Below are 22968 nucleotides of genomic sequence, written 5' to 3'. Positions count from 1 at the left end.
CTGCCTGGACCTGCCCCCTCAGACAGGAGCGGTTCTGGAGGGACGGAGAGCTGCCCCCCAGCTCCCTGCACCAGGCCGTCCATGTGCACGGTGGAGGCTGCCAAGCGGACTCACGATGCCGTTCTGCACGCTGAAGCCCAGCTGGTACTTGAGGTCCGGCCGCTTGATGAGGACGGTGGTAACCGGCGGGCAGCTGACGATGTTCAGCTTCACCTGTGTCTGGTTCTTCAGACCCTGCGGAGCAGGAACGGGAGGCCCAGTGGGTATCAGATGCCACTGGGAGGACAACCTCAGGGGCCTGGGAGGGTGAGCCAGTGGCAGGGCAGAGCCCCGGGAGCTGGGGGACCGAGTCAGGCAGGCCCCTCTCAGCCCTGGTGTCCCTCTGTGCGTGGATGCAGGCATCACCCTGACCGGATGCAGGGGTACTGCATCCCAGGTGGCAGTGCGTGCCGTGGCCCCTGTGCTCTGGTGTGCCCTTTGACCTGGGAGAAAAAAAGCTGCCCTGGGGGCAAGGCCAGGCTCCGAGCGCCCCTGTGCACAACCAAGAGGCGGGTTGTGCACTAGGTCACCCTTGGTGGTGCCCAGGAGGGGCCCTGGCCATGCTGAGTGCAGGAGGACTTCCTGTTTGGGAAGGTGGGGGCGCCTTCCTCAAAACAAAGCATCCTCCAGTGATGGACTCTCATGCTGGGGGTGGGGCGAGGACAGGGTGCAGCCGGCAGAGCAGAAACCTGTCAGCAGGAGGCTCTGGTGTCTGTGCCGAGACAGGCCAAGGGAGGCCCCAGGCCCCAGAGGACAGTGGATGCTGCGGCCATGGTCCTGGGGTTGGGTGGGGGGAGGGGAAGGGGCCCGGCCTGAACGTGGCTGCAGCAGCAGGGAGCTCCTCCTCTGTGCACGTGTGCATATGCGCGTGTGCGCGCGCGCGCACACACACACACACACACACACACACACACACACACACACACCCCCACACACACACACACACACACACAGCCCAGGTTAGACACTGCCCCAGGAGCTGCAGCCCTCAGAGCGAGGGTCCCGGCTGGCCAAGCCTCTGGCACCTCTGATGAAGGCCTCTTCTGTGCCTGTCTGTCTGTCTAGCTACACAGTACCCACTGGGACTGGGTCCCCAGGTCCAGGAGCCCCCTCACAGGGCCTTCATCTCTGAGTGACAAGGGAGAACAGAGGCCCATCCTCCAGCCCCGAGACCACAGCAGGGCTGGAGGGAATGAGCCGCGGGACAGATGGCCCCCCGTAGGCTGAGCCACTGTCTGGACCCTTGAACAGAGCAAAGGCACCGCCATGCCGAGGTCCCCTTGGATGGCTGCCTGACGCTTCAGCCCGGGGGGCTCTCACAGACAAGCAGGGGCCACCTGTTTGTGTCCCCTCAGCGTGACTCTCTCTAGGGAGGGTCTGCATCTCCCGAACCTGCAGGCTCACGGGTCAGACGGTGAGAGCAGCCTCCCAGCTCAGATCCAGGCAGGGGAACCAACCTCCCTGTTTACCCAGCAGGTGAAAAGTCCCAGGCAAACTAAGACAAGCTGGTCACCCGACATCTACAGGTCCTTGGCCCTCACCTGGGGCAGCCCAGGTCCCTCTCTGATGTCAGGGCCGTGGTACAGTCTTGGGTTCAAAGTCACTGGGTGGGTCTCTCTGGGCTCAGCATTCTGGCGGGTGAGGGGGGATTACAAAGCAGCGAGGATATAGCGAGGTGGGGCCCCGCACCCACCTTGATGATGCCCTGACAGGTGGCGAGCGGCAGCCCCACCAGGCTGGTGCCGTTGATGGACATGATCTGGTCACCGATGCTCAGCTTCCCCGAGCGGGCAGCTGGACCTCCATTCATCATGTTGGCCAGGATCACGGTGGGCAGGATGGAGCCCCAGCCCGACTCCACCACCACCACACCCAGGATCTCACCCTTGTGCTTCTCCAGCTGCAGCTGCAAGGAAATGGGTAGGGTAAGAGAGGCCCACCTGAGATGGGGGATGGGGGCTGGGGGCTGGGGGCTGGGGGCTGGTCCTCTGCCCAGCATCCCGGAAGGACCAGCCGACCCGGGCCAGGTGCCTGTCCTGCCCTCAGAACCGAGGCCACCTCCTCGCGGCCAGCCTGCTGTCTCCCTGGCCTCGTCCAGCTCTGGCTCCCAAGGCCTCCTGGGACCCACCCAACCATCCTGGGGACCAGGAGCACAGACCCCCTCCTCTAGCCCCAAGCTCGGCCCCAGTGTCCCGGCTCCCGCACCCACCCCTCCCCCCAAACACCCGGAGGCTAGAGGGACGTGTTCTCAGAGTCCAGATGCACACCCAGCCCGGCCGGCGCTCTTGTCTGGAAAAGTCCTTCTATTTCCTCTCTGCCTCACGGGTCACTCACAGAAAGCTGCCTGTCATTCATCCATTCAGCAACAAGCCAGGATCATTCACTCATTCCCAAGCAGTTAGGGTACAGGCCACCCCCAGGGATTTGCTCCTCTTCTCTGAAGAACTTTCTAGAGACCCCTGAGCAAACCCACCGGAACCTGCCAAGGCTTCACTACGGGCGGCTTCCCAGCACCCTGGGCAGAGCCCCAAGTTCCCCGTTTTCAAGCTGCCTCCCACACGCTTTCCAGAAACACCTCGAGGGGCTGAGCCCACATCTAATAGCAGCATTAAAAGGCACATTTTCAAGGTCATTTTAAGACTGACCGTCAGCAGCTTCTTCCCTACAACAGCACCGCATTTCCCACACAAGTGCTCACTGCGAAGGCAGGGGCCACACACCAGGAAGGCTCGACCCCGCCCCGCCTGCCAGCTGTGCCCCCCGCCCCGGGCACCCACCTCTTTGCAGTTCTCCGAGTTGGAGAAGTGGATGAGGTCGTCGTTGTACATCTCCTGGGTGTTGATGATGTCGCTGTACTCCTTCTGGCTCAGGTCCTCGGGGTTGATGCCGTTGGCCCGCAGGAACTCCTGGTAGGCCACGCTGAAGGCCTGGCCAATGGACTGGGCAATGAGCTGAGCCTGTGGGGAGGGGCGCCCAATGGAGACGGGCAGGCGCACGGGCCCCGAGGGGTGACCACGGCACAGCCTGCACGGGGGCCCCTGCCTGGGCTCTGAGGAGCCACAGAGAGACCGTGGCCCGGGTCTCTGTCGGGGGAGCCCTTCTGCTGCTGGTGCCCTGCCTGCCCCCACCCGAGCTCCCTTACATCCCAGACATCCTAAGACAAAGCACAGTTTCCAATAACGTCTGGGGAAATTATGAATTATTTGCTAATGATCATAGTTTCATTGTTTTCACTGGCGACTGTACTATATTTTCTTTTCACCCATCGTTTTTTCTTTAACAAGTGTGTTTTATTTATTTAAATATTTGTTAATTGTTATTAAATTAATTTAATGAAATTTAAATTAATTTATTTAAAATTAAATTAATATTTATTAAATAAATATATTTACTTGGCCCATGCAGGATCTTAGTTCCATGCCCTGTGCAGTGGAAGCGTGGACTCCTAACCACTGGACCGCCAGGGCAGTCCCCCACCCATCCTATTCCAAACACTGACTGGGGGGTGCATCCTCTGGGGAACGTCACAGAGACTGTCAGTCACCCACCCAGTATTTACTTCTCTGGAGCAACAGGACCCAGTCCAGCTGCGGGGGGGTGGTGCGGGCAGGATGTGTGTCCAGCTGCTCTCGTGGGGCGTGTGGACGTGTCAGGCTGAGGCCAACGAGAAGCATGCGGCCCTGGGGACACCAGCACAGGGCAAATAGTGGAGCAAATCACTTCTTTCTACTTCAACAGGACCACTTCTATGGACTGGACTGTATCTGATACTGCAGAAGCCTGGACTCTGAACAGTCACTGTCAAAGCTTACATGCCACCTGCCGGTGTGCAGATAAAGGACCATGGGAAGTGAGGGCTAAGGACCCAGTTCCTGGGCCACGTCAAGCACCCTGGCAGCCAGGCAGCCGGGGGAGAGCAGTGGGACCCCTCAGCAAACCTCGGGTCAACAGGGCCTGAAAACACGTGGAATTGAGGGGTTCGGCCTGAATCCCATTCTTGCTCTACACGTTGCATGATTCTCGGGCTGCAAATGAATAAGCCTTTGAAGAAAGCGGGCTGGGCTGCATAACAGAGGGAGAGCTCGGAGTCCTTAGATTCTAGACCAGACGGCCCTCCCAAATTGGGCCCCGAACGGTCTGCAGGAGCGAAGCCCGGGTCCACTAGGCAGGACCAAGCCCTGCCCGCCCCCAGGAGCAGTGTCCTGGCAGTCTGGCGGCTCTGCTCAGAGGGAGAACCAGCCACAGGCACGGAGCCCCGGGACCACCAGGTGGCGCCACTGGCCCAGACGTGTATGGAGACGGTGGAGGGAGCCCCGCGGTGGCAGGTCCTGGAGGGCGCCTGGCCCGAGGCTCAGGCCAAGCTGAGGATCCAATGGGGCCTCCAGGAGGAGGCTGGTCCCAGGATGGAGGGTGGAGGGCCGAGGGCCACCCGGAGGCCTGGATGTGCCCTGCCCCCCCGGGGTCTCAGGCTTGCTGACACCAGCTGCCCCCAGGCCTCTGGGTCCATCTTCCTCTGACTGGGGTCCCCTGGCTGGGAAGGGGGTGTGAGAGCATCACTTCGTTCCCCCTGCCCACTGCCCACTGCCCTGAGCCTCCCCTCTGAGCTCTGCCTGGTAGGCGCCCATCACCTGGGGGAGCACCTGGGAGGGCAAGGTGGTCCATGCCTGGGCTCCATGGGGCACAGTCCAGGAACCTCGGCGTCTTCCCACCAGCGGCTGGCTGCAGTCTCCCATCCCCCATCTGCCCTGTGTCCTGGCATCCCTGCCACCTGAGCTGGGGCCAGTCATGGAGAATCGCCCCTGCCCCCAGGTCACAGCCAAGGCTGTGAGCCCAGAAAGGTAGGGAGCGTCACGGGGGCCTCCCCGAGGGGCTGGCATTGGAGGCTGGGACTCAGAGGGGGCCTCCTGCAGGTGGGCGAATAGCGAGGGAGGCTGCCCTGCCCCCCCAGCCCTTTCATTTCTTCGGCTCACCTGCACTGCCCTCCACTTTACAGAAGGGAAACGGAAAGTCTGAGAGGGCCACCAGGGTCCTTAGGGCCACCTTCCATTTTCTCCAGGTGTCCCCCTCTGTTCTCACTGGACCCTTGGATCCTCCACTCACCCCAGCAGCAGTCGGACCCGCATGGGGCCACCATCAGGGCCCGACTCTCAGGATGGCTGCTGCATCCCCTCACGCCCCTCCCAGCCCATCCTTCCCATGTGCCTTCAAGGACCACCTGGAGCCCCGCCCCCACCTGTGCTCTCAGCCTTCTCTCCCACGGAATAGAGAAACCCAGGCCGCAGCAGCACCCGGGGCACGGTGGGCACCTCGGAGCCCCTTCCTGCTCCCCGAGCCAGCAGACTGTTCACCCCCTGCCACTTGGCCTGTTTCTTGCCTCCCCTGCCCATCACCACAGCCCTTCTCCAGGGCCCATCACATGCCCCCAGGCCGGGTCTCAGAGATTCCTCGAGCCATAAGCCAAACAAAAATTCCCATGCAGGTGTCCACAGACATCTGCATAATGGTGAAAGGAACACGTGTGTGCACTGGTGAGTCTGTAGGTAAACTTCCTCTCCTATAAATGTGTCATTGCTTCAGAGCACTTGTAGGTGACTTCAATTTCTCAGCAAAAAGGTCACTGCCTCCACCCACCCTGCATTCAAACATGAAAACACTGGGACCCTTCCCCACTGCTCCGGGTCCCTGACACGCCCTCAAGGCCCTTGGTAACCGAGAATGCCCTTTCCAAGCATCCGTGGAGGAGAGAGAATTTTTTAAAATCCTGCTCTGGCAACAGCCCCAAGAACAGCTCAGCTGCTGCCTCCTGGGTGATCCTGAATCAGACCTGCCCTGGGGGGGCAGCCCAGAGACCCCGCTCACCTCCTGCCCTGCAGCTCCCTTCCCCGGTCCCTTTCTCCCTCTTCCAGGCTCAGAAAGATGCTCTCATCCCATCCAAGGAAGGAGTCAAAGGGCTTATGGTCTCTTAGCGAGTCTGCGGTATTTTAAACGTCAGAATTACAGTTGACCCGTGAACAAAATGGGGATTAGGGGCTGTGACCCTCTGTACAGTCTATAAAAAATCTGTGTCTAACTTACAGTCAGCCCTCCGTACCCGCAATTCCTCCGTGTCCGCGGTTCACGATCGCGGAGTCAACCAAGGCGGACGGTGTAGCGCTGTAGCATCTACTACTGACAAAGGTCCATGGGTAAGTGGGCCCTCGAAGTTCAAACCCATGTTGTCCAAGGGTGCACTGGATTTTCCAACTTCTTATGGCCTGAAATGGCCATGAGCAGAAGCAGAGGCGCTTCCCCATTTGCAACCCTGGAGTGTGGGGTGTGCATCTCAACAGAAAAGTTAGTCAAGGGCTACTTTATTTGGGGAGAACAAGGTTTTGTTAAAGGACCTTGTCAAAGAGCTCCTCGGCATATTTAAGTACGGTTCCATTTGCAAACAGCTCCTGAAAAACTTATTTCATGAAGCGAAACAGAGCTGTGTTCATGGTCTCTGCAAACTCAGAGTGTTAGAAAAATCACCACTTCCACTGGAAGCGTCCATGATGGGGCACAGAATCCCCATCCTATATGTGCTTTCCTGGGACCACAGAGCCCATGGGGCCTGGGCCGTCGGGAGGGGAACATCACGCCCGAGCATTTACTTACATCCTCAGACTCAAACACGTGGCAGATCATCTTATACTGCTTCTTCCCCTCCTGGGCCCCGGGGGTGGTCTCGATGCAGTCCTGGGAGGCTGAGCGCGGCATGCGGCGCCTGGCCATCAGCACCACGATGTTCCCAATGTCCGCGATGTAGGAGATGGTGCGAAGGGCGTGGTCCATCATGGTCTCCTGGCGGGAGAGGCATGAGAGGGCCTGCGTTACAGGGAACAAGCCCTAAAAAACACCCAAGTTTGGGGGCTCTCAGTCTCGACACTCCTGACGTTTGGGGCTGGACCATTCCATACTGTGAGGGTGTCCTGGGCACAGTAGGACGTTTAGCAGCATCCCTAGCCTCCACCCACTAGACGCCAGTGGCATCTCCTCCGTCCCAAGTTGTGACGACCACAAAGATCTCCAGCTGTGGCCAGATCTGCCCTGAGCGACAGAGTCTCCAGGATAGAGAGCCACTGCCCCAGCGAACAGAGCATTTTAGGGCGGTGATTCCCAGTCAAGGTGATGTGCCTTCACCTTAGCCCTGCAGCTTCCAAAATGATGCTCGTGGGGGCATGATGCTGGGTGGGGTTCCCGGTCCTGTGGAGGAGGGGCAGCAGCTGAGGCCCGTCCCTACCCGATCGGAGGCCATCTGTGGCTCTGGAGAAGGCGCCTCTCCCTGCAAGGAGGGCGCCTGGCTCAGACTTCCTGCCAAGCAGAGGAGGAAGGCTCCAGAGCCAGTGTTTCCCAGGGCTGAGCTCGTCCCAGGAGCTCAAGCAGCATGGGCCTGGGCAGGGGCTCCCGAGGCAGCCCGCCTGACTCTGATGGATGGGTCTCCGCAGTCTTTCAATCCCCCCGGGGCCTGGCGGGCCCATCCCTCTCGATGGCTTTTGTCATCTGGCAGAAATCTCTACCAAGCATCATTCCCGGGGCCCCTACCTAACAAGGCTGCACACAGAGGCTCTGAGAAACTAATCAGCTGGTCCTTTAGGCCTTTGTCCTCTTTCCAGAAAAGAAAATGGGGCATTTCTGCAACCTCTGCAGCCCGTCTTCGTCACAGAAGCCACTTCTGCACACTTCCTGGAGCTGCTGTGTTTTCTGGCCAGCTCGGGGTGGGGGGCTGCGGTTTATAACCACAAGAACCCCCTTCCGGGAGGGGCCGCTGGAAAGGGGACAGTGGAGGTGGCTCTTCAGCATCTCTTGATCTCCAGCCACTTTCAGAAACACCTGACTCAACCCCCAGGTGTCAGAAATGAGCTTCTCCCCATCTCCGAGCACCTGTCAGTAGCAGAGCCCGCTTCCTCCCAGACAAGGCCGCCCGCCACGTGGCCTCGTCCCCTTCCTGCCCCAACCGGCCACTCGAGTTCCCACAGTCTCTGCATCTGTTCCTGCCTCCCAGCTTCTCTGCTAACATTTCTTATTTTACAGTCAAACCAGTTTCCTACCACCACACTTCCAGTTCATCCTCAGCGACCTCAGAGCAAACTCTCAAACGATCCACAGTGCCCACGACTGGCCAGGCTTCCCCAGACACCTCGGCCAGGCAGCCAGGCCACGGCTCATGGAAACTTTCTGACCCACCTTCCCAGCTCCTGTTCTCCTCGCTCTCGGTGACCCCAAAGCCTGCAGGGGCCAGTGCTCAGTTAGTTCATCTTTAGGAAGCACCGTCCACCCCCCACCCCCAGCTAACCCTGCATGACCTTCCCTCTCCCCAAGGCCAGTTCCGAGGTTCCAGGGTGTGTAGACAGGGAACCCGGCCTGTCTTATTCAGGGCGGCCAGCATTTTCTCCTGAGCACACAGGGAACCAGGTGTGTCCCATCTTCCCAGTGAGATGGGGGCTCCTCGGGAGCTGGGCACCTCTGCTTCTCCCACCAGCCCTGACCTCCCAGTCAAGAACGCTACGAGAAATGACCCAGACACCCGCTGTACTCCAGCAAGAAAAGTCATTGACGTTTCCATCATGGAAGAGAACAGAGAGCAATCCCACCAGATCTAGTTCTCAACCGTGTGTGCAAACACCCCGAGTTCTCTCTCTCCCCCAGGGCCTCTTCATGTGAGGGGGACAGGGCCCCATCAATGGTAGGGCTTTGCTTACCAACCCACAGGAGACCTGCTCCCCGCAAAGCAGATGCAGGATGAGGCCACCAGCCCTCACTCCCCACCAGGCTCCGCAGAGGAGGTGGGTGGGCACGGACGGGGGAGCAGACTCTCCCTGCTGGTGGGGAGCAGACCCAGGAGGGAGCTGCTTCCCCTGAAGAACGAGGACTCCCCACGTGGGGAGACCCGGCTGTGAGGATGCACAGGAACGCCGGGAGGAGGAGATGAACAATGAGAGAGCAAGATGCTGGGCACCGACCACGCCGCAAACTGCCACAGTGAGGAGAGCCCGATGGGACAGAGCGACGGGGGCTTTCCGCTGGAAAATGGGAAATGAAAACACTCTTTAAATACCTCCGACGAGCAGAGGTGAAGCTCAACCAGAGAAGGGGGAGGACTCTTAAAGTTGAACTTCAAAGACCACTGGAGGGGCAATAAGAAGGACCATGACCAGCTTGCCTCCTGCCCGGGACCTCCAGCGAGATGCTGCCCGTCGAGGACCCTGTCCTGGTGGTCCTGGATGCCATCCTCACTTTGCCCTTCCCCTGGCCTGGCACAGTTCGGCCAACCCAGTGGCCCTGAACCTGAGCCCTAGGGAGCCTCGGGCTTCCCCAGGACACCTGACCCGCTGGAGATCAGGGGCACATCCTCCTCCACACCAGATCCCAGTCATCAGTAGCACGTCCCTGGGGCAGCCCACATAGGCTGAAAACCCCGAGGTCTCCTGCTTTGTGGTTCTGAAACATTCCTGTCCACAGAGACCCGGGGAGCCACGGGCACCTCCAGCAGCCACCAGAGGCTCCCCAGGGCAGGAGCTGTGACTATGTGGGCTCAGCCAGCCCTCCGCAGAGGATGTGGGCAGGGAACAGCATGTGGGAGAAGGAGAAGATGCCAGGAGGTCTACGGTGGCAGTCAGGACTCTTGGAGAGAACCCAAGAAGCGACGTGGCGAAAGCAAAGCTTCAGGAAGAACACAACAGGGCCAAGAGCCAGCACAGACAGATGGTCAAAACCACAGCACAGCCCTGCTCTGTAGCCGGGAGGTGAGCACCGGCCAACAGATGCTGGTCTGGGCAGCGGCTGTGCGTGACTTGGCCACGATGCTGCGGCTGGCGGGATGGAAAGCCCACGTGTGTTAAGGACCGACCTTGAACGAGCAAAGCAAAGGAAATTGTGGCTTCTGGCTCTGCCCACTCTTGGGAACGGACGCCCTGTCCCCGGGCCCTGTTCAGACACCAAAGACCCAGAGGAGGGAAGGGAGGAGTGAGGGGAAGGGGCTGGCATATGTGAGCCCTGCTCTGAGTCGCCTCATCTGTCCTTCAAGGGGCCCGGCGCCGGACTCTCCTCTGAGAATCAACAGGGCTCCGAGATGTCCGGAAACTTGTCCAAGTCCTCAAGTTCACAGGGATGGGCCCGGTTTCCAGTCTCCGCTGATGCAGGAGCATCAGAGAAGGGCTGACAGAACAGGCCTGACACTGTCCGCAGAAAGCCTGCCCGCAGGTGGCCTTCGGCCCGTCTGGGAACCTGGATTTCAGGAGGGTTCCCGACATGCCACCTGACATGATAAGACCGGCTCACCTTGCCTGAGGCATTTGGGCAAGCAGCGTGCTCCAGCCTGAGCCCCGCTTGCTTTCAGGAGCCTGGGACTTTGACGCATGGCAGACAGCACAGGTGCCTATGTGACCAGCCCCCAGTAAAGACCTTGGGCGCTGACGCTCTCGAGCTTACCAATGGCCCACGTCTCACACGTGCCGTCGCAGCTCGCGGCTGGGAAGTTCAGCTCATCCTGCGTGACCCCATCAGGCGAGGACCCTGGGTTTCCCTGGGCTCAGCCCCAGGCATCTTCTCCTTCGCTGGTTTTGCTCTGTATCCTGGTGCCGTAGTAAATCACAGCCTTGAGTACAACTATATGCTGAATCCCTTGAGGCCTCTTATCAACTTATGGAACCTGGGGTGGCCTCGGGGACCCTGACAGGTGGGTGGATGAGGGCTGGGGGCGCGGGAGGGAGGATCTAATCCAGACAGTTTGCCCACGAAAGATCAGGAAACAAAGCCCGAGGCTGTGAAGTGTCCTACGCCTGACCTGGTTGGGCGGCTCCCTCAGTTCTCGCCAAGTTCAAGGCCCCACGGGGGACAGGGCAGCTGGACACAAAGATCAGAGGGCCAAGACGGTGGCCGGACAGCAGGGCACGGGGGCTGGGAGGGAGCCACAGCAGGAGCCACGTCATGGTGCCACTCCAAGACACGCCCTGCAGCCTCCTCTGTCCCCACATGTCAGGTCTTCCCGCCCACGGGGTCCTGAGGGGTGACAGCCAGCTCATCCACTACCTGAGAGCCAAGCTGTGCTCCTCCCAGCAGCCCAGCGATGGGCATGGTCCACCCCAGGAGAGACCAAGCGAGAAAACACACTGAGGGAGTCAGGAGCCACGACCTACACTGTGGGACCAGGGTGCGTACGGAGTAGGGGGCAGGTGAGCAGGACCCTATGGAGCTGGTCTCAAATAGGAGGCACGTGTATGAACTCCTGGCTTTTAAAAACAGATACTGTCCAGCTCGGTTCATCTTTAGGGCCCAGGATCCACGGCCCCCCAGCAATGATGGGCAGAGCCAGCAACCCAGGTCTCTGCTTCTGTGCCTCCCTCCCCATGGACAGGAACCACGGCTCCTTGAAGAATGGCCGGTTCCAGGTGTCGGGCAGGGAGTGCAAGGAGGGCGGAGAACATCTCATTGTCTCAGGAACGTGTTCCGAGACCACGGGCAGACTGCCAGGACGGCACAGGGCCCAGTGGGAAGGCCCTGGCCAGATCTGGGTGATTTGAGCACCCAAGAGAATAACGATGGTAAGGGATTATAACACAAGTTTAAAAAAAAAAAATCTGGGAGTCCACAGTAAAAAGGGAGAGAAAAAAAGGGGGGAAAAGAAAAAAAGAAGCTCTTCTGCACAGAAGCACTTTAGACAGTAAAACTTGGAAGCAGAACAGAAGAGAAAATCACCAGTTTGCATTTCTGACGTTGTACCTGAGTCTGACAAGGTCACTGCTGGATGTGACACCATCGGGCAGAAGGTCCTGGGGAACTGGCTGCCCACATACTCAGCGTCGCGATATGGACCACTTGCCAACAGCAAGAAGTAAGGGGCCGGCACCCCAGCGTCTGGCCGGCCTCACCCATCCCCAGAACGAGTGGGGCCCTTCCCCATCTCTGTCCTCGGCCACCTCCCTCCCTCCTGTACTGCAAAGCTCATCCACCCGTGCCCCTGCCCACACCCAGCTCCCAGCCCCCTCCACCTGGCTCCTGTGTCTGCTCGCCTGTCTCCCCACAATGGCAGGCTTGTGCACGGATCCAGGCACAGGAAGACGAGAAGAACTGAGGTCAGACACGAGCTGGGCATGTGGTTTACAGGCAGGAAATCGTAGGACCCTCCCCTCTGGAGCTCCGCCGCTGGGGCTGGGGCAGGGCAGGGGGCGGGTGCGGAGGGCCACCGGGATCTCCACCCTCCAGCTCCGTCTCCCAGCCCCGCACGCATAGGCCTCGAGAGGGCCGTTCCAGAATCCTGATGGTGAGCACACGCCCTCCCCCCGCTACCCGGCTCCCCTTCATGGTGTCTCTATTTCATCCCTGCTGCTGTGCATACCTGATCGCCAGCTTCACCCCACTAGGCCCGAGGCTGCTGCCCGCCCCCAGCTTGCTCTACGTTTCACAGCAGGGGCCGGGGGGGACTGTCCCGGGGACGCCATGTCACCCCCGCAGACGGGGTCTGCAGCTCGACCTGGCTCTCCTGGGAGCTCCTGCGCACGATTTTAAAGCACCGTCTTCCAAAGCTCACCTGTGTGTCTGCGTTTAACACCTTGATCCTCTGGGTGGAGATGAAGAGGTCCACTTCGGTGAGCGTCTGAGCATCCCCCTCAGAATTCTAAGAAAGGATGGTGGAGACTGTTACAAACCTTTAAAAAAACTAACTCAAACAAAGGCCTGACAATCTCACGAAGGACCCTGAGCGCCCCTAGAGGGAGAAGCTCCTAGCAGAGGCAGCCATGGGAGTCTAAACACAGGCCTCCCCAGCACATCCCAGCTGAGTGAGCTCGCTCAGCGCAGTTGGCACAGGAGTGGGAGGGGGGACCGCTTCCAGGAGGCTGAGCCCGGAGGGGGCTGGACGCTGGGGGGATCGTGTCGCAGCATCCAGACTGCAGCCGCCTGCCCACCCTTCTGGAACGCGGCGGCTACACAGGGTCTGTGGATTAGAGCTACATTTCTTGGATTTGGGATTCCAAGTATCCCCAGGTAAAGGGGAAGGAATTCTTCCAAGAAGGTGGATTAGCATATCTGCATTTTCTTCTAGTTTAAAGCCACAGTCATGTCAACCCCCAGCAGCATCGGTCCAGCTTCCAAAAACCCTAGGGAAGCAAGACCTCAACCAGACGGGGCGCTGCCCTCACAGGACACCGGAGAAGCCATCCCACAGATGCCCGTTTTGTCATCTCCCGGGTACACCCATCATACGGCTGGAGCAATGTGCAAAAGAATGTTCTGGAAGCTGAATGCACTGCTCGGGGCCTGCCCTAAACTGGGACAGCCTGTCCCAGGGGATCCTAAATACTACTGTGCAGTGGCAGTGACATGCGAGTTCTTGGGTTTCTCCACCAAGATAAATACTCCTTTCTGGTCACTTTGTAGTCACTTGTGGATGGGGGTCCATAGCCCTACAGTCACCAGCAAATCCCTGGGGTGGGGACTCTATGCCGGGGACGCTGGTCCCTCATGGAGACCCTCTTATCATTGTTTGCCTGGCCAGCTGCGGGCAGATCAGTGAAGGGGCCCTTGGCAATGACCCTGAGCATCTTCCTGGCCGAGAGAAAGAACAATTCTTCATGGAGGTAACCGCTGGCCCTGGCTGGCACCACGGTCTGGTCTGCCTACACCGACCCCTCTGAGCTCTCCGGACTATAGACCCAAGGAGCAGGCTGTGGTCCGCACTGTCCTGCTCCAGCTGTCAGGGGGGCACGGGGTGACTGTGGGTGGGGGCCGTCGCCTTGGGGAAAGCACACCCCACTGCAGGTCTGCAAAGCCAGGCTCGTTCCATTGTGCCTGGAGACACCCAGCACAAGGTGGCTTGGGCAGAGGGAGATGCGTGAGTCCCTTCCTTGCCCGCAGCTGAAGGCATCCCAGGAGAGGCCGCTGGGCAAAGAGCAAGCATCGCAGGGAGGGAGGCCTCACTGCAGCGGTAGGGGAGACCCCGGGCAGGGTCCTCTGGCCGCACTGCTGGAACCTGGTGTTCCAGGCGGGCACAGAGGACTAGCTCTCCTTCTGCCCAAGCAAAATCCAGTGCCAGGACAGCCCCTCGGACACAGAGCACTGGATACTTCCAGTTAAAACGTGCCCAGCATTTACTAAACGACCAGGTTGATGAGCAAACAACTGAAGGTCGACCCGAGATTTTTAAAAGTCTGCCCATGCTCCAGAAACTTCTCAATAGAGAAAGCATCCCTTGGGCAGACTGCATTTCTCATCATCCCGATTCAGTAAATTAAACTTAATGAGTCTAAATGTCAGAGCGATTTAATTAATTCTGTACAGGGGCCCTAGGCACTGAACGCATCACATGGTCGCATCAAATGCCACATTTAAAAACGTCTACACAAAACGGCCACATCACGGCAGTAACCATGCTCTAGCTCATGGAGACTCTAAAAAAGAAAAATGAAAAAAAGGGCAACGATTAAATGCTTCCGTAAGTGGGCGGCTTAAAGAAAAAAAGTGTCTGTGATTTCATTCAACAGTCTAGCATTGACCTACCAAAGGAAGAGAAAAACCCATCTGCCACATCGTCTCTGTTCCTGGGGCTTCCCCCAGCCCCCTCCCCCTGCACAGGACATGCCACAGAAACACAAGCAAACCCCACATCCTACACACCGCTTTCTTCTTGATTTTAGCAGCCTTTTGCATCCTCTGAGCAGCGTGAAAGAGAAAAGAAAAACAGGTGGACGCGAAGCGAAGGAAGGACAGGTTGCTTTGCCCTCTCCCGACTACCGCGCGGGGCTCATGCCTGGAGCCCCTCCCCCTCCGTCGAGGAGGTCAGAGTACAGTGAGGATGGGGGAGGGAGGGCTGACATCCTTCCTCACCCCGCAGGGAGACCCCCGACTGCCCAGAGGGGCACCTCCTCAGACCACCGCCCCTCCCTCCTGACCCCATCAGCTTTGCTGACTTGGTCCTATCCTTCCCCTGCCCGGCTGCACCCACCCTTCAACCCCAGGTGATCCGAATGACGGGCACCGAGAGCTGCAAGTGCGTCAGAGCTTTTCTTGAGGTCATAGATTTAAATAAAACGTATGATTTTTTTTGCTTCCCTTTCTGCAAGTACTTTGGCAGTAAAGATACAGAGGCAGTCAAAATGGGATGAGAGGCTCTATACAAACACGTGACTAGAATGCTTCGGAACATTACATTTTAAAAATCACGTGTCCTGGGGGCCCCGTGGCAGTTCCTCATTATGGAGCCTCTCTGTCCCCAGCCTGCGTCCTCTCATCCGAGGCAAACTCTCCCTCGGCCCCGACAGGCACCTCAGACATTCCCACTCTCGTGCACAGGGCTGTGGGGTCAGCGCTGGACAGCGGGCCGTGTCACCCACCCCGCTCCAGCGCTCCCTGCAGGGAACCCGGGCGCTCCTGGGCCGCCCCTACCTTGACCCGGCTGACGGCCTCCTGTGCCTGCATCATTCTGATGTTTTTGGATGGGTTCCGCTCCGAGAGCAGCTGGGTGGAGCCCAGGTAGTTGGCAGCAAAGATGATCCCGTCGATGAGGTCTTCTGGCTCACAGGGCCCTGGAACTGAAGGGGGCACAGTTCTCAGCCCTGAACGACAAAGGCAAGGCAGCGGGGCCAGGGGCCACAGGAGGAGGCTGAACGTCTGCAGGCAGTAGGGGGGGCGGGGCTCCTGCCCCCGTTACCGACAGCACACCGTACAAGTAACTGCACAGATCAACACCCGGCCAGGAAACCCTGCACCCATGGTGTCAGGAGGATAATTCCGGAGCCAGGCAGCTGTCACTGAAGGCACCTGGGCCTCCGAGGGGACAACCGTATGCTGCAACCCCAGAGGCGCCCTTTCCCCAACATTTCCATGCCTGCCCCAGAGCCCTCGCGACTCCGGACGGTGATGGGAACTGCCCACCGCGCTCCAGTTCTGTGCCCTGGGGCTCCCGCGAGCCTGCACACCCCTCACAAGGCCTGTCCGGCTCCTCCCATGCCATGCACCCCAGGTCCAGGCTGGATGACGTGGTCCCTGTTCCATCAGCTGTCTTGAGACCTGAGGTGCCAACAGCATGATCTGGAACATTCCACCTCTGAGCTGTTTAATACGAGAACCACTGGCCTCACGTGGCTTTTGAGAACTTGAACATGTCGGCTAGTGCAACAGAGGAACTGAATTTAAAATTTGTATGCAATCCTAATTAGCTGACATGTCAACAGCCACACGTGGCTAGTGGCTCCTGTCTCCTGGACAGGCCCCTCTAGGTAGGAGCCAGTAAACCTTTTCTGTAAAAGGCCAGACGACAAAGACCTTAGGCTTTGCTATCTCTTTGCAACTAGTCACCTCAGCATCTGGAGCACCAAAGCAGGCACAGGCAGCGTGTGTGTGAGCAAGCCTGCTGCACCGCCGCCAAGCTTCACACACGCAACTGGTGGCCAAAGGATGTGGCCCTGAGTCCACAGTCTGTCAACCTGGAGGCCATTGCTCAGCCCTGCTCGCAGGCCCACGACCACGTTTTTCACTTCCCTGCCTCTTCCCTCTCACTGCCCACCTCCAGCCAGAGCCCTTCTTTGGGGACCATGGCCCTGGCTCTCAGGCTCCCCTCCTTCCTGAGCTAGGCCACCCGAAGCCATGCCAGTGTCCACAGGGCTGGCTATGCTGCATCCCCAAGCCCTCAGGGCCAGCAGTCCCCTCCTGACCCTTCCCTCCACCAGTGTTCTGCAGTCTCAGCTTCAACCACTGTTTCTGACACCACCCACTCACCCAGAGTGGACGGCACCATTCACCAGTTCAAAACCACCTGCCCCGAGCCCTCAGCTTCCTCACTCACATCCTGTCTGCCTGCCCTGGAGATTTAGCAAAACTCTACCCAGGCTTCCTCTGGCTGGAAAAAGTCCCCAGCAAGCCAAAGTGGTTCCATTACAAATTCATGGCCCTGGACGCCCTCAGAACTCCTTGGCAACCTTAACGGGCTCCTCTAGGAAGCGCTCCCTCCCCATCTGTGCACGGCTATTTCATACCTTTCTCCATCCTCCTGCACTTCCTGCTGCCCCTCCTGTGTGTCCTGGACGGAGCATCACCTCTGCTCCCAGACACACCCACGTCCTGTGCGGTGGGCATCTGACCAGCCCTCCTTCCACCTTCCTGTGCAGCAGCGGGGTCCCCACCTGGGGCCTGAGGATCACCTGCCACCCCATCCCTCCCCTCCAGGACCCTTCCTCTCCCCCACCTCCAGCCCACGGAGCTGGTTTGTTCGAGTGAAAGCATAACGTACAGGTTTCCTGCAGGCACCCCAGATACATATCTTCTCCTGAGGTTTCAAGAGAAGGAACGTTTCAGAGAGTAAGTGTAGACACCTGCCCCAGATCCAGTGTCGGCCTGGGGTCGTGTCAGTGAAGCCACACCTTCGTTCTCAGGTGACAACCTGCTCAGGGGGGTCCCCGCTGAGCTCACAGCCCCCTCAGCGTGGTCTCCCCACCACATCCGTCTCTGTGGGAAGGTTCTTTGCAAGCAGCTGACCTGGCTGCATCTGGAGGAGGTCAAAGCGCTCCGCAGCCTTGGGGCAGTGGGCTTTGGGCTCCAGGGCGGGAGGAGGAGGGGTGGGGAGTGTGGGGAGAGGGGCTGGAGGGCCTGGTGGGGACCTAGCTCCTGGCAGGTTTATAATCTCACCCTTTCAGTGTTTAAAAAGGCAACCCAAGAAAGTCACAATGTCCCCCGATGAATGTTCAAATCGAGGGTTTCCCATCCTATTTTTCTGTAGCTGGGCTCGCAGATACAACGTGCCCTTTCTGGGGCAGAGCAGGAAGGAATGATTTCTGTGGGGCAGGTACTTCAAATTATCAAGGTCACAAAGCACCGTCATCACCACAAGCCCAACCCGGACTGGAGAGAGTCACGCTTCAAGGCAGCATTGAGGCCAAGAGGGTGTGATCCTGGCTGCGGGCAGCTGCAAGGCAGTCCTGCTCTGTGACCGCTTCTAGACCCCCCTGCTGGGGGAGCAACAGGGGAGCCTGCAGCTGTGCTCAGCCTCTCGGACAACCCAAGACAGGAAGAGCCACCCGGGACGGGGCGCCGATACAGAACCAGTGACTCCCCAGGCCTCTGGCCTCGGCACCAGCTCGCCCCAGGGCCCAGGGCGCAGGGAGGCAGGGCCAGGGCTTAGCAGTGGGCCAGGCACAGAGAAGGGCTCCCCAAGTACTTTAGTAATGAAAGTAGCACGGGGACTGTGCCAGGGGGGTGGGGCACGGGAACCGCCCCCCAACTCTGCAGCACAGGGAAGGCACCCCCGCCCCCTGCCGCCCATCCGCGCTGAGGGCCAGGCCATGTCCTGGGTGCTGGGACAGCAAGGGGGGCCAGGCAGGGAGGTGCCCTGTGTCTGGACACCTAGAGTCGCGTGAACAAAGCAAACTCAGAAGCAAGGTCTTTTCAGAGGCTGAGAACCAGTGTGCAGGAAGCCAAACCCAGGCTGAAGAGACACTGACACTGTCTGGACCTGATGATGGAAAAGGCTCATCTTAGGAGCAACAGATAAGCGAGACCCAAATGATGGGATGGGGGACAGTGACAAGGGATGTGTTTTCTGGGTGTTATGATCAAGTGACATCCTCGTAGCTCCCAGATGTCTGCAGGGGAGCAGGGTCAGCTCTAAGGGGACACATGGAGCCGGGCTGGGGGTCCAGAGACCCGGCTGGGTCTGGGCTCCTCCACCAGCCCTGCTGGACCATGGACCAGACTTTGTGCCCTGGGGACAGCCGTCTAATTGTTTTTCTCTCAATTTCCTCGCCAGCAAAATGGGTGGAGGGAGAGGATTCCTGATTTCTATCTCGACAGGGTTTTTGCAAAGATAAAAGTCTGAGTTTCCTAAATGCTAAAAGCATATAAAATGCAAAGCCTTAATTGATGAATTCTAGCTTTCATTTGCACCCAGCTCAAAAGGCTCAGAGGGCAAAGGGATGGGGGGGTGGGTCACGCAGATGTAAGCGACAGAGCCGGGACCAGACCCAAAGCAGCCACATGCTGGGTGACAGCCTCCACCATCACCCAACACCCAGAACCTCCCGTACCTGATGGGGTGGTGGGAGGTGGCAGGTCATTTAAAAACAGCTGAAGCTGAAGTCATTTGAGGAGGGAAGGAGGGAGAGGGGAAGACCCCAGGCAGCCCCGCCGAGCCCAGAATCACCTGCAGAGCCCCAGGAGCCTGCAGAGTCCCTCCCCTGCCTCGGAGATGCCCCTTCAGGGAAGCCGGAGGGGGGGACCTGGAATCTGAACTTGATGCGCGCATACTGGGTCCCACTCCGGGCAGCCTGTTTGGAACCACCTGACCTCCAGCAGACAAGAGCTCCCCTCCCACGTTCATCTTAGGAGCAACCCCTCTGCCAGGCACAGGCCAGCACCCGCTTCGCACTCAGGGGCTGACAGGCGGCTGTCCAGGGACTCTGCTCCCGACAAGGGAGACAAAGCTGGCTGACCCTCGAGGGGCTCCACGGCCAGGGTCAAATCAGGCTGTCCCTTCCATCTCAGGCACCTTGGTCGTTGCTCAGCAGATGAGCAACCTTCTCCCAGGTGGGCAGGGCTAGGGGTGCCAAAGGAGGGGAGGGGATAATGGGAGAGGGGAGGCACCGGGAGGGAACCCCTCCCTGTCAGTCCATCAGCAGCTGTGGTCCACACGTGGACACATCGGGGACTGTCACCAGCCAGGGAGAGGCAGAAGCCAAGCCCAACAGAGGGAACAGGGCGTCTAGCACAAGGCAGCAGCCTCCACCCTGCCCCTCAGGGCTCCTGAGCAGGGTAGTTGCGTCTCTACCGTCTCAGGCCATCTGCTCCCCTGGTGAATATGGTCCCAGGGTCCATCTCTTGCAGAGGACCCGACCCTCCCAAGTCACCCGCCCTCCCTGCAGTGACCATTACTGACCAGTAGATGGCGTCACTCTGTTCTGGGGGAAAGTCCAGGTGGTCCCAGGAGCCCTGGGGTCACCGCCCGCTGCACACCCCTAGCCAGCACCCAGGGCCTGGTCCTCAGCAAGTGTCCCCATGCCCTGTGTGTGGGGTGGGGGGGGTCACATGACACTCCGTGCCCCCCCCATCCCTAGGGGTGAGGGTAGACCTTCTGAGGCCTCTGTCTTCTAATGCTCCCCTTGCCAGTTCCCCAGGGGGACCTTGGTCAGCTCCCTGGACCATTCTGTCTCACTCCACGCCCCAGAGTAGCCTTACTAAAGGCTGGCCCCATGTCCCCACCAGATCTGGGGCTCACCTGGGGGCACAGGCTCCTGTTGTGAAGGGCGCCCCATCCCGGGCAGTGGGGTCCACCACTCGCACCCGTGGACACCTGCTCCTAGGGAAGAGGCCAGGGAGGGACTGCGGGCTTTGTTACAACTCCCGCAGAGGCCGCCCTCCATGGGGCAGGGGGGTCTTCTCACTCCTGCTTTGATCTTTCTTCAAAGAGGAAACAATACACATGACAGTGCCTCCAGCACCTTCCTGCCACTCAGACTCCCACCCAGCCCCACTCGCATCAGGACGCAGAGAGTAGTGGCCAGCACGGGGGGCGGGGAGCGGAGGGGGTACTTCAGCTCCACAGACACAGCTCTCAACTCCAATCACCAAATGCAGAACTGAGGATCAAACGGCTTCATTCTAAGACTAAAGCAGCTGGCCCTGCATGTTTGGGTATAAACTGTCCTTATTTTGCTCAACTCTTGAAAGAACCCTAAGCTGAGACAGAACAACAAAAGAAGAGAGAGAGGTTTGAAAGAGATTCGGTCTCCCCAGAGGCTGATTTCCCCATTAACTATCTTTGCATGACAATACCTGTACGTGCATGTATCAGAATGTCCCTGCACAGCCTGGATAAGAAAAAGTAAGGCGCTCAGTGTGTTCCCCGATGGAGGAAGCCTTCGTCTGAAACACCCGTTGGCGAACCGGACGCCCCACTGGCTTCTCTGAACAGGGAAGGGGTGGGAGGTCCCCAGGGCCATGCCTTGGAGCCCCTGGCCCTGCCACCTTTGGGGGGATTATCCTGAAGGTGGGGGGTGGACAAGGCTTCCAGCCAGTGGAATTCAGCTGTGCCTGCTGCTCCCTGGGGTCTTGGAGGGGGTGGCAAGGTGGAGCCAGGGCACAGCCGTGGATGGAACTGTGGGTGTGAGTCCAGAAAGCCTCCGAGTGCAGCCCCACCCCAACACACCAGACTCCTGGGCAACCTCCATTCCATCCGGCCTGCAACAAGCTCATGAAGCAGACCTCAGTGTCCTAATTTTACAAAGAAGCACGGTCTATGTGGAGTCAAATAATTTTGCCCAAGATCAGTCACTGACTCAGGCACAAAGCATTTCTAAGTTCTTTCCACGAGGCCCTGTGTGACCAAAGACACGGAGCCCACAGTCACAAAGTAGATGCATCAGGATGGCCCATGGTGAGTGGCACAGACAGAACACAGTGGCCAGGGAGGAGCAGCAGGGAAGCCCGCCCTTGGGAGGGATCTGGGGCGGCTGCGCTCTGGAGGGTGAAAGGGAATCAACAAGCCACAGAGGGAGAGGAGGAGAGAGCTTCTCAGGCTGAGGCAAGAACAGGTGCAAAGACCCTGGTGTGGCAGGGAGATGTGCAAACTGCTGGATGCAGGGGGTGGGCCAGCAGTCAGGATAAACTGAGGTTGCAGAGCAAGTGCCAGCCAGATGTGAGGATCCTGGGGCCACATCCAGGACTGTCGCTCCAGGGTATCAGTCAGGGAAGGAGCCCAAGCTCTCTGCCTTTAGAAAGTAACTCAGGCTGCAGACAGGCGAACAACATAGGGGAGGGAGGGAAAAAAGCTGGGAGGCTACTGAAGGAGTCCTAGCAAGCAAGTGATGGTGAAGATGATGGTGGTCATGGTGATGATAGTGGTAATGATGGTGATGGTGATGGTGATGGTGATGGTGATGATGGTGATGATGGTGATGATGATGGTGGTGGTGATGGTCATGCTGATGATGGTGATAATGATGGTGGTGATAATGATGGTGATGATGATGATGACGGTGATGATGGTGATGATGCTGATGGTGATAATGGTGATGGTGATGGTGCTGGTGATGATGATGGTCCTGGTGATGGTGATGATGGTGCTGGTGATGGTGATGATGATGGTGATGATGGTGCTGGTGATGATTATGGTGATGATGGTGATGATGATGATGGTGGTGGTGATAATGATTGTGATGATCATGGTGATGATGGTGATGATAATGGTGATGATGATGGTGCTGGTGATGATTATGGTGATGACGGTGATGATGACAATGGTGGTGGTGATAATGATTGTGATGATCATGGTGATGATGGTGGTGATGATGATGATGGTGATGACGGTAATGATGACGATGGTGGTGGTGATAATGATTGTGATGATCATGGTGATGATGGTGATGATGGTGGTGATGGTGGTGATGATGGTGATGATGGTGATGGTGATGGTGATGATGGTGGTGATGATGATCATGATGGTGATGGTGATGACGATGATGGTGACGGTCATGATGATGATGATGATGTGGAACAGGGTGATGAACAGACAGCGACAGACTGATTCACCCTGCAGGTTCAATCAGTAGGACCTGGAGGGGGCTTGGAGGAGGAAGGATGGAGAGCTAGAGAGCTCACTGCAGGGCTGGATGGATACAGCTGCTACTCACTGAGAAGAGGACCCTGGGAGAGTTCTGAACTTAGGGGGTGGGGAGGATTCTGAGCAAGTTTAGTGGCAGGAGCCTGGAGTCCCCCAAAAGAAGCTCAGGGGGCAGCTGGACTCAGGAGTCCCAGGGAACTGCATGTCGGTGCCAAGTAAAGCTGCAGGCATCGGAGAATCACCAAGGGGAGGAGGGAGCCGGGTGGGGGCAGGGCTCTGCTGAGCTCCGACGCTCTCTGTCCAGGTGGTGGAAGATGACAGGCAAAACAGACAAAGAAGGGCACACAGACAGAGAAGGTGGAGGG

General features: G+C 58.6%; 1 protein-coding gene across 6 annotated transcripts in view; it reads right to left on the bottom strand.

Annotated features, from left to right (window-relative positions):
- Window positions 1-22968, bottom strand: part of APBA2 (amyloid beta precursor protein binding family A member 2) — a 193717-nt gene that overhangs the window by 10653 nt on the left and 160096 nt on the right. For 5 of the 6 annotated variants that reach the window (XM_067699108.1, XM_067699119.1, XM_067699097.1 and 2 more), the window contains 7 exons: window positions 15442-15587; window positions 14674-14709; window positions 12590-12676; window positions 6679-6864; window positions 2817-2996; window positions 1733-1945; window positions 115-234 (listed from right to left, as the gene is read on the bottom strand). In XM_067699108.1, coding sequence (XP_067555209.1) covers window positions 115-234; window positions 1733-1945; window positions 2817-2996; window positions 6679-6864; window positions 12590-12676; window positions 14674-14709; window positions 15442-15587 — 968 coding nt within the window. The remainder of the gene's footprint in view (window positions 1-114; window positions 235-1732; window positions 1946-2816; window positions 2997-6678; window positions 6865-12589; window positions 12677-14673; window positions 14710-15441; window positions 15588-22968) is intronic. The other variant, XM_067699132.1, reaches the window with a different exon arrangement.

The sequence above is a fragment of the Pseudorca crassidens genome, chromosome 1, assembly GCF_039906515.1.
Source record: "Pseudorca crassidens isolate mPseCra1 chromosome 1, mPseCra1.hap1, whole genome shotgun sequence".
Lineage (NCBI taxonomy): Eukaryota > Metazoa > Chordata > Mammalia > Artiodactyla > Delphinidae > Pseudorca > Pseudorca crassidens.
This window is presented reverse-complemented; position numbering and strand designations above follow the sequence as displayed.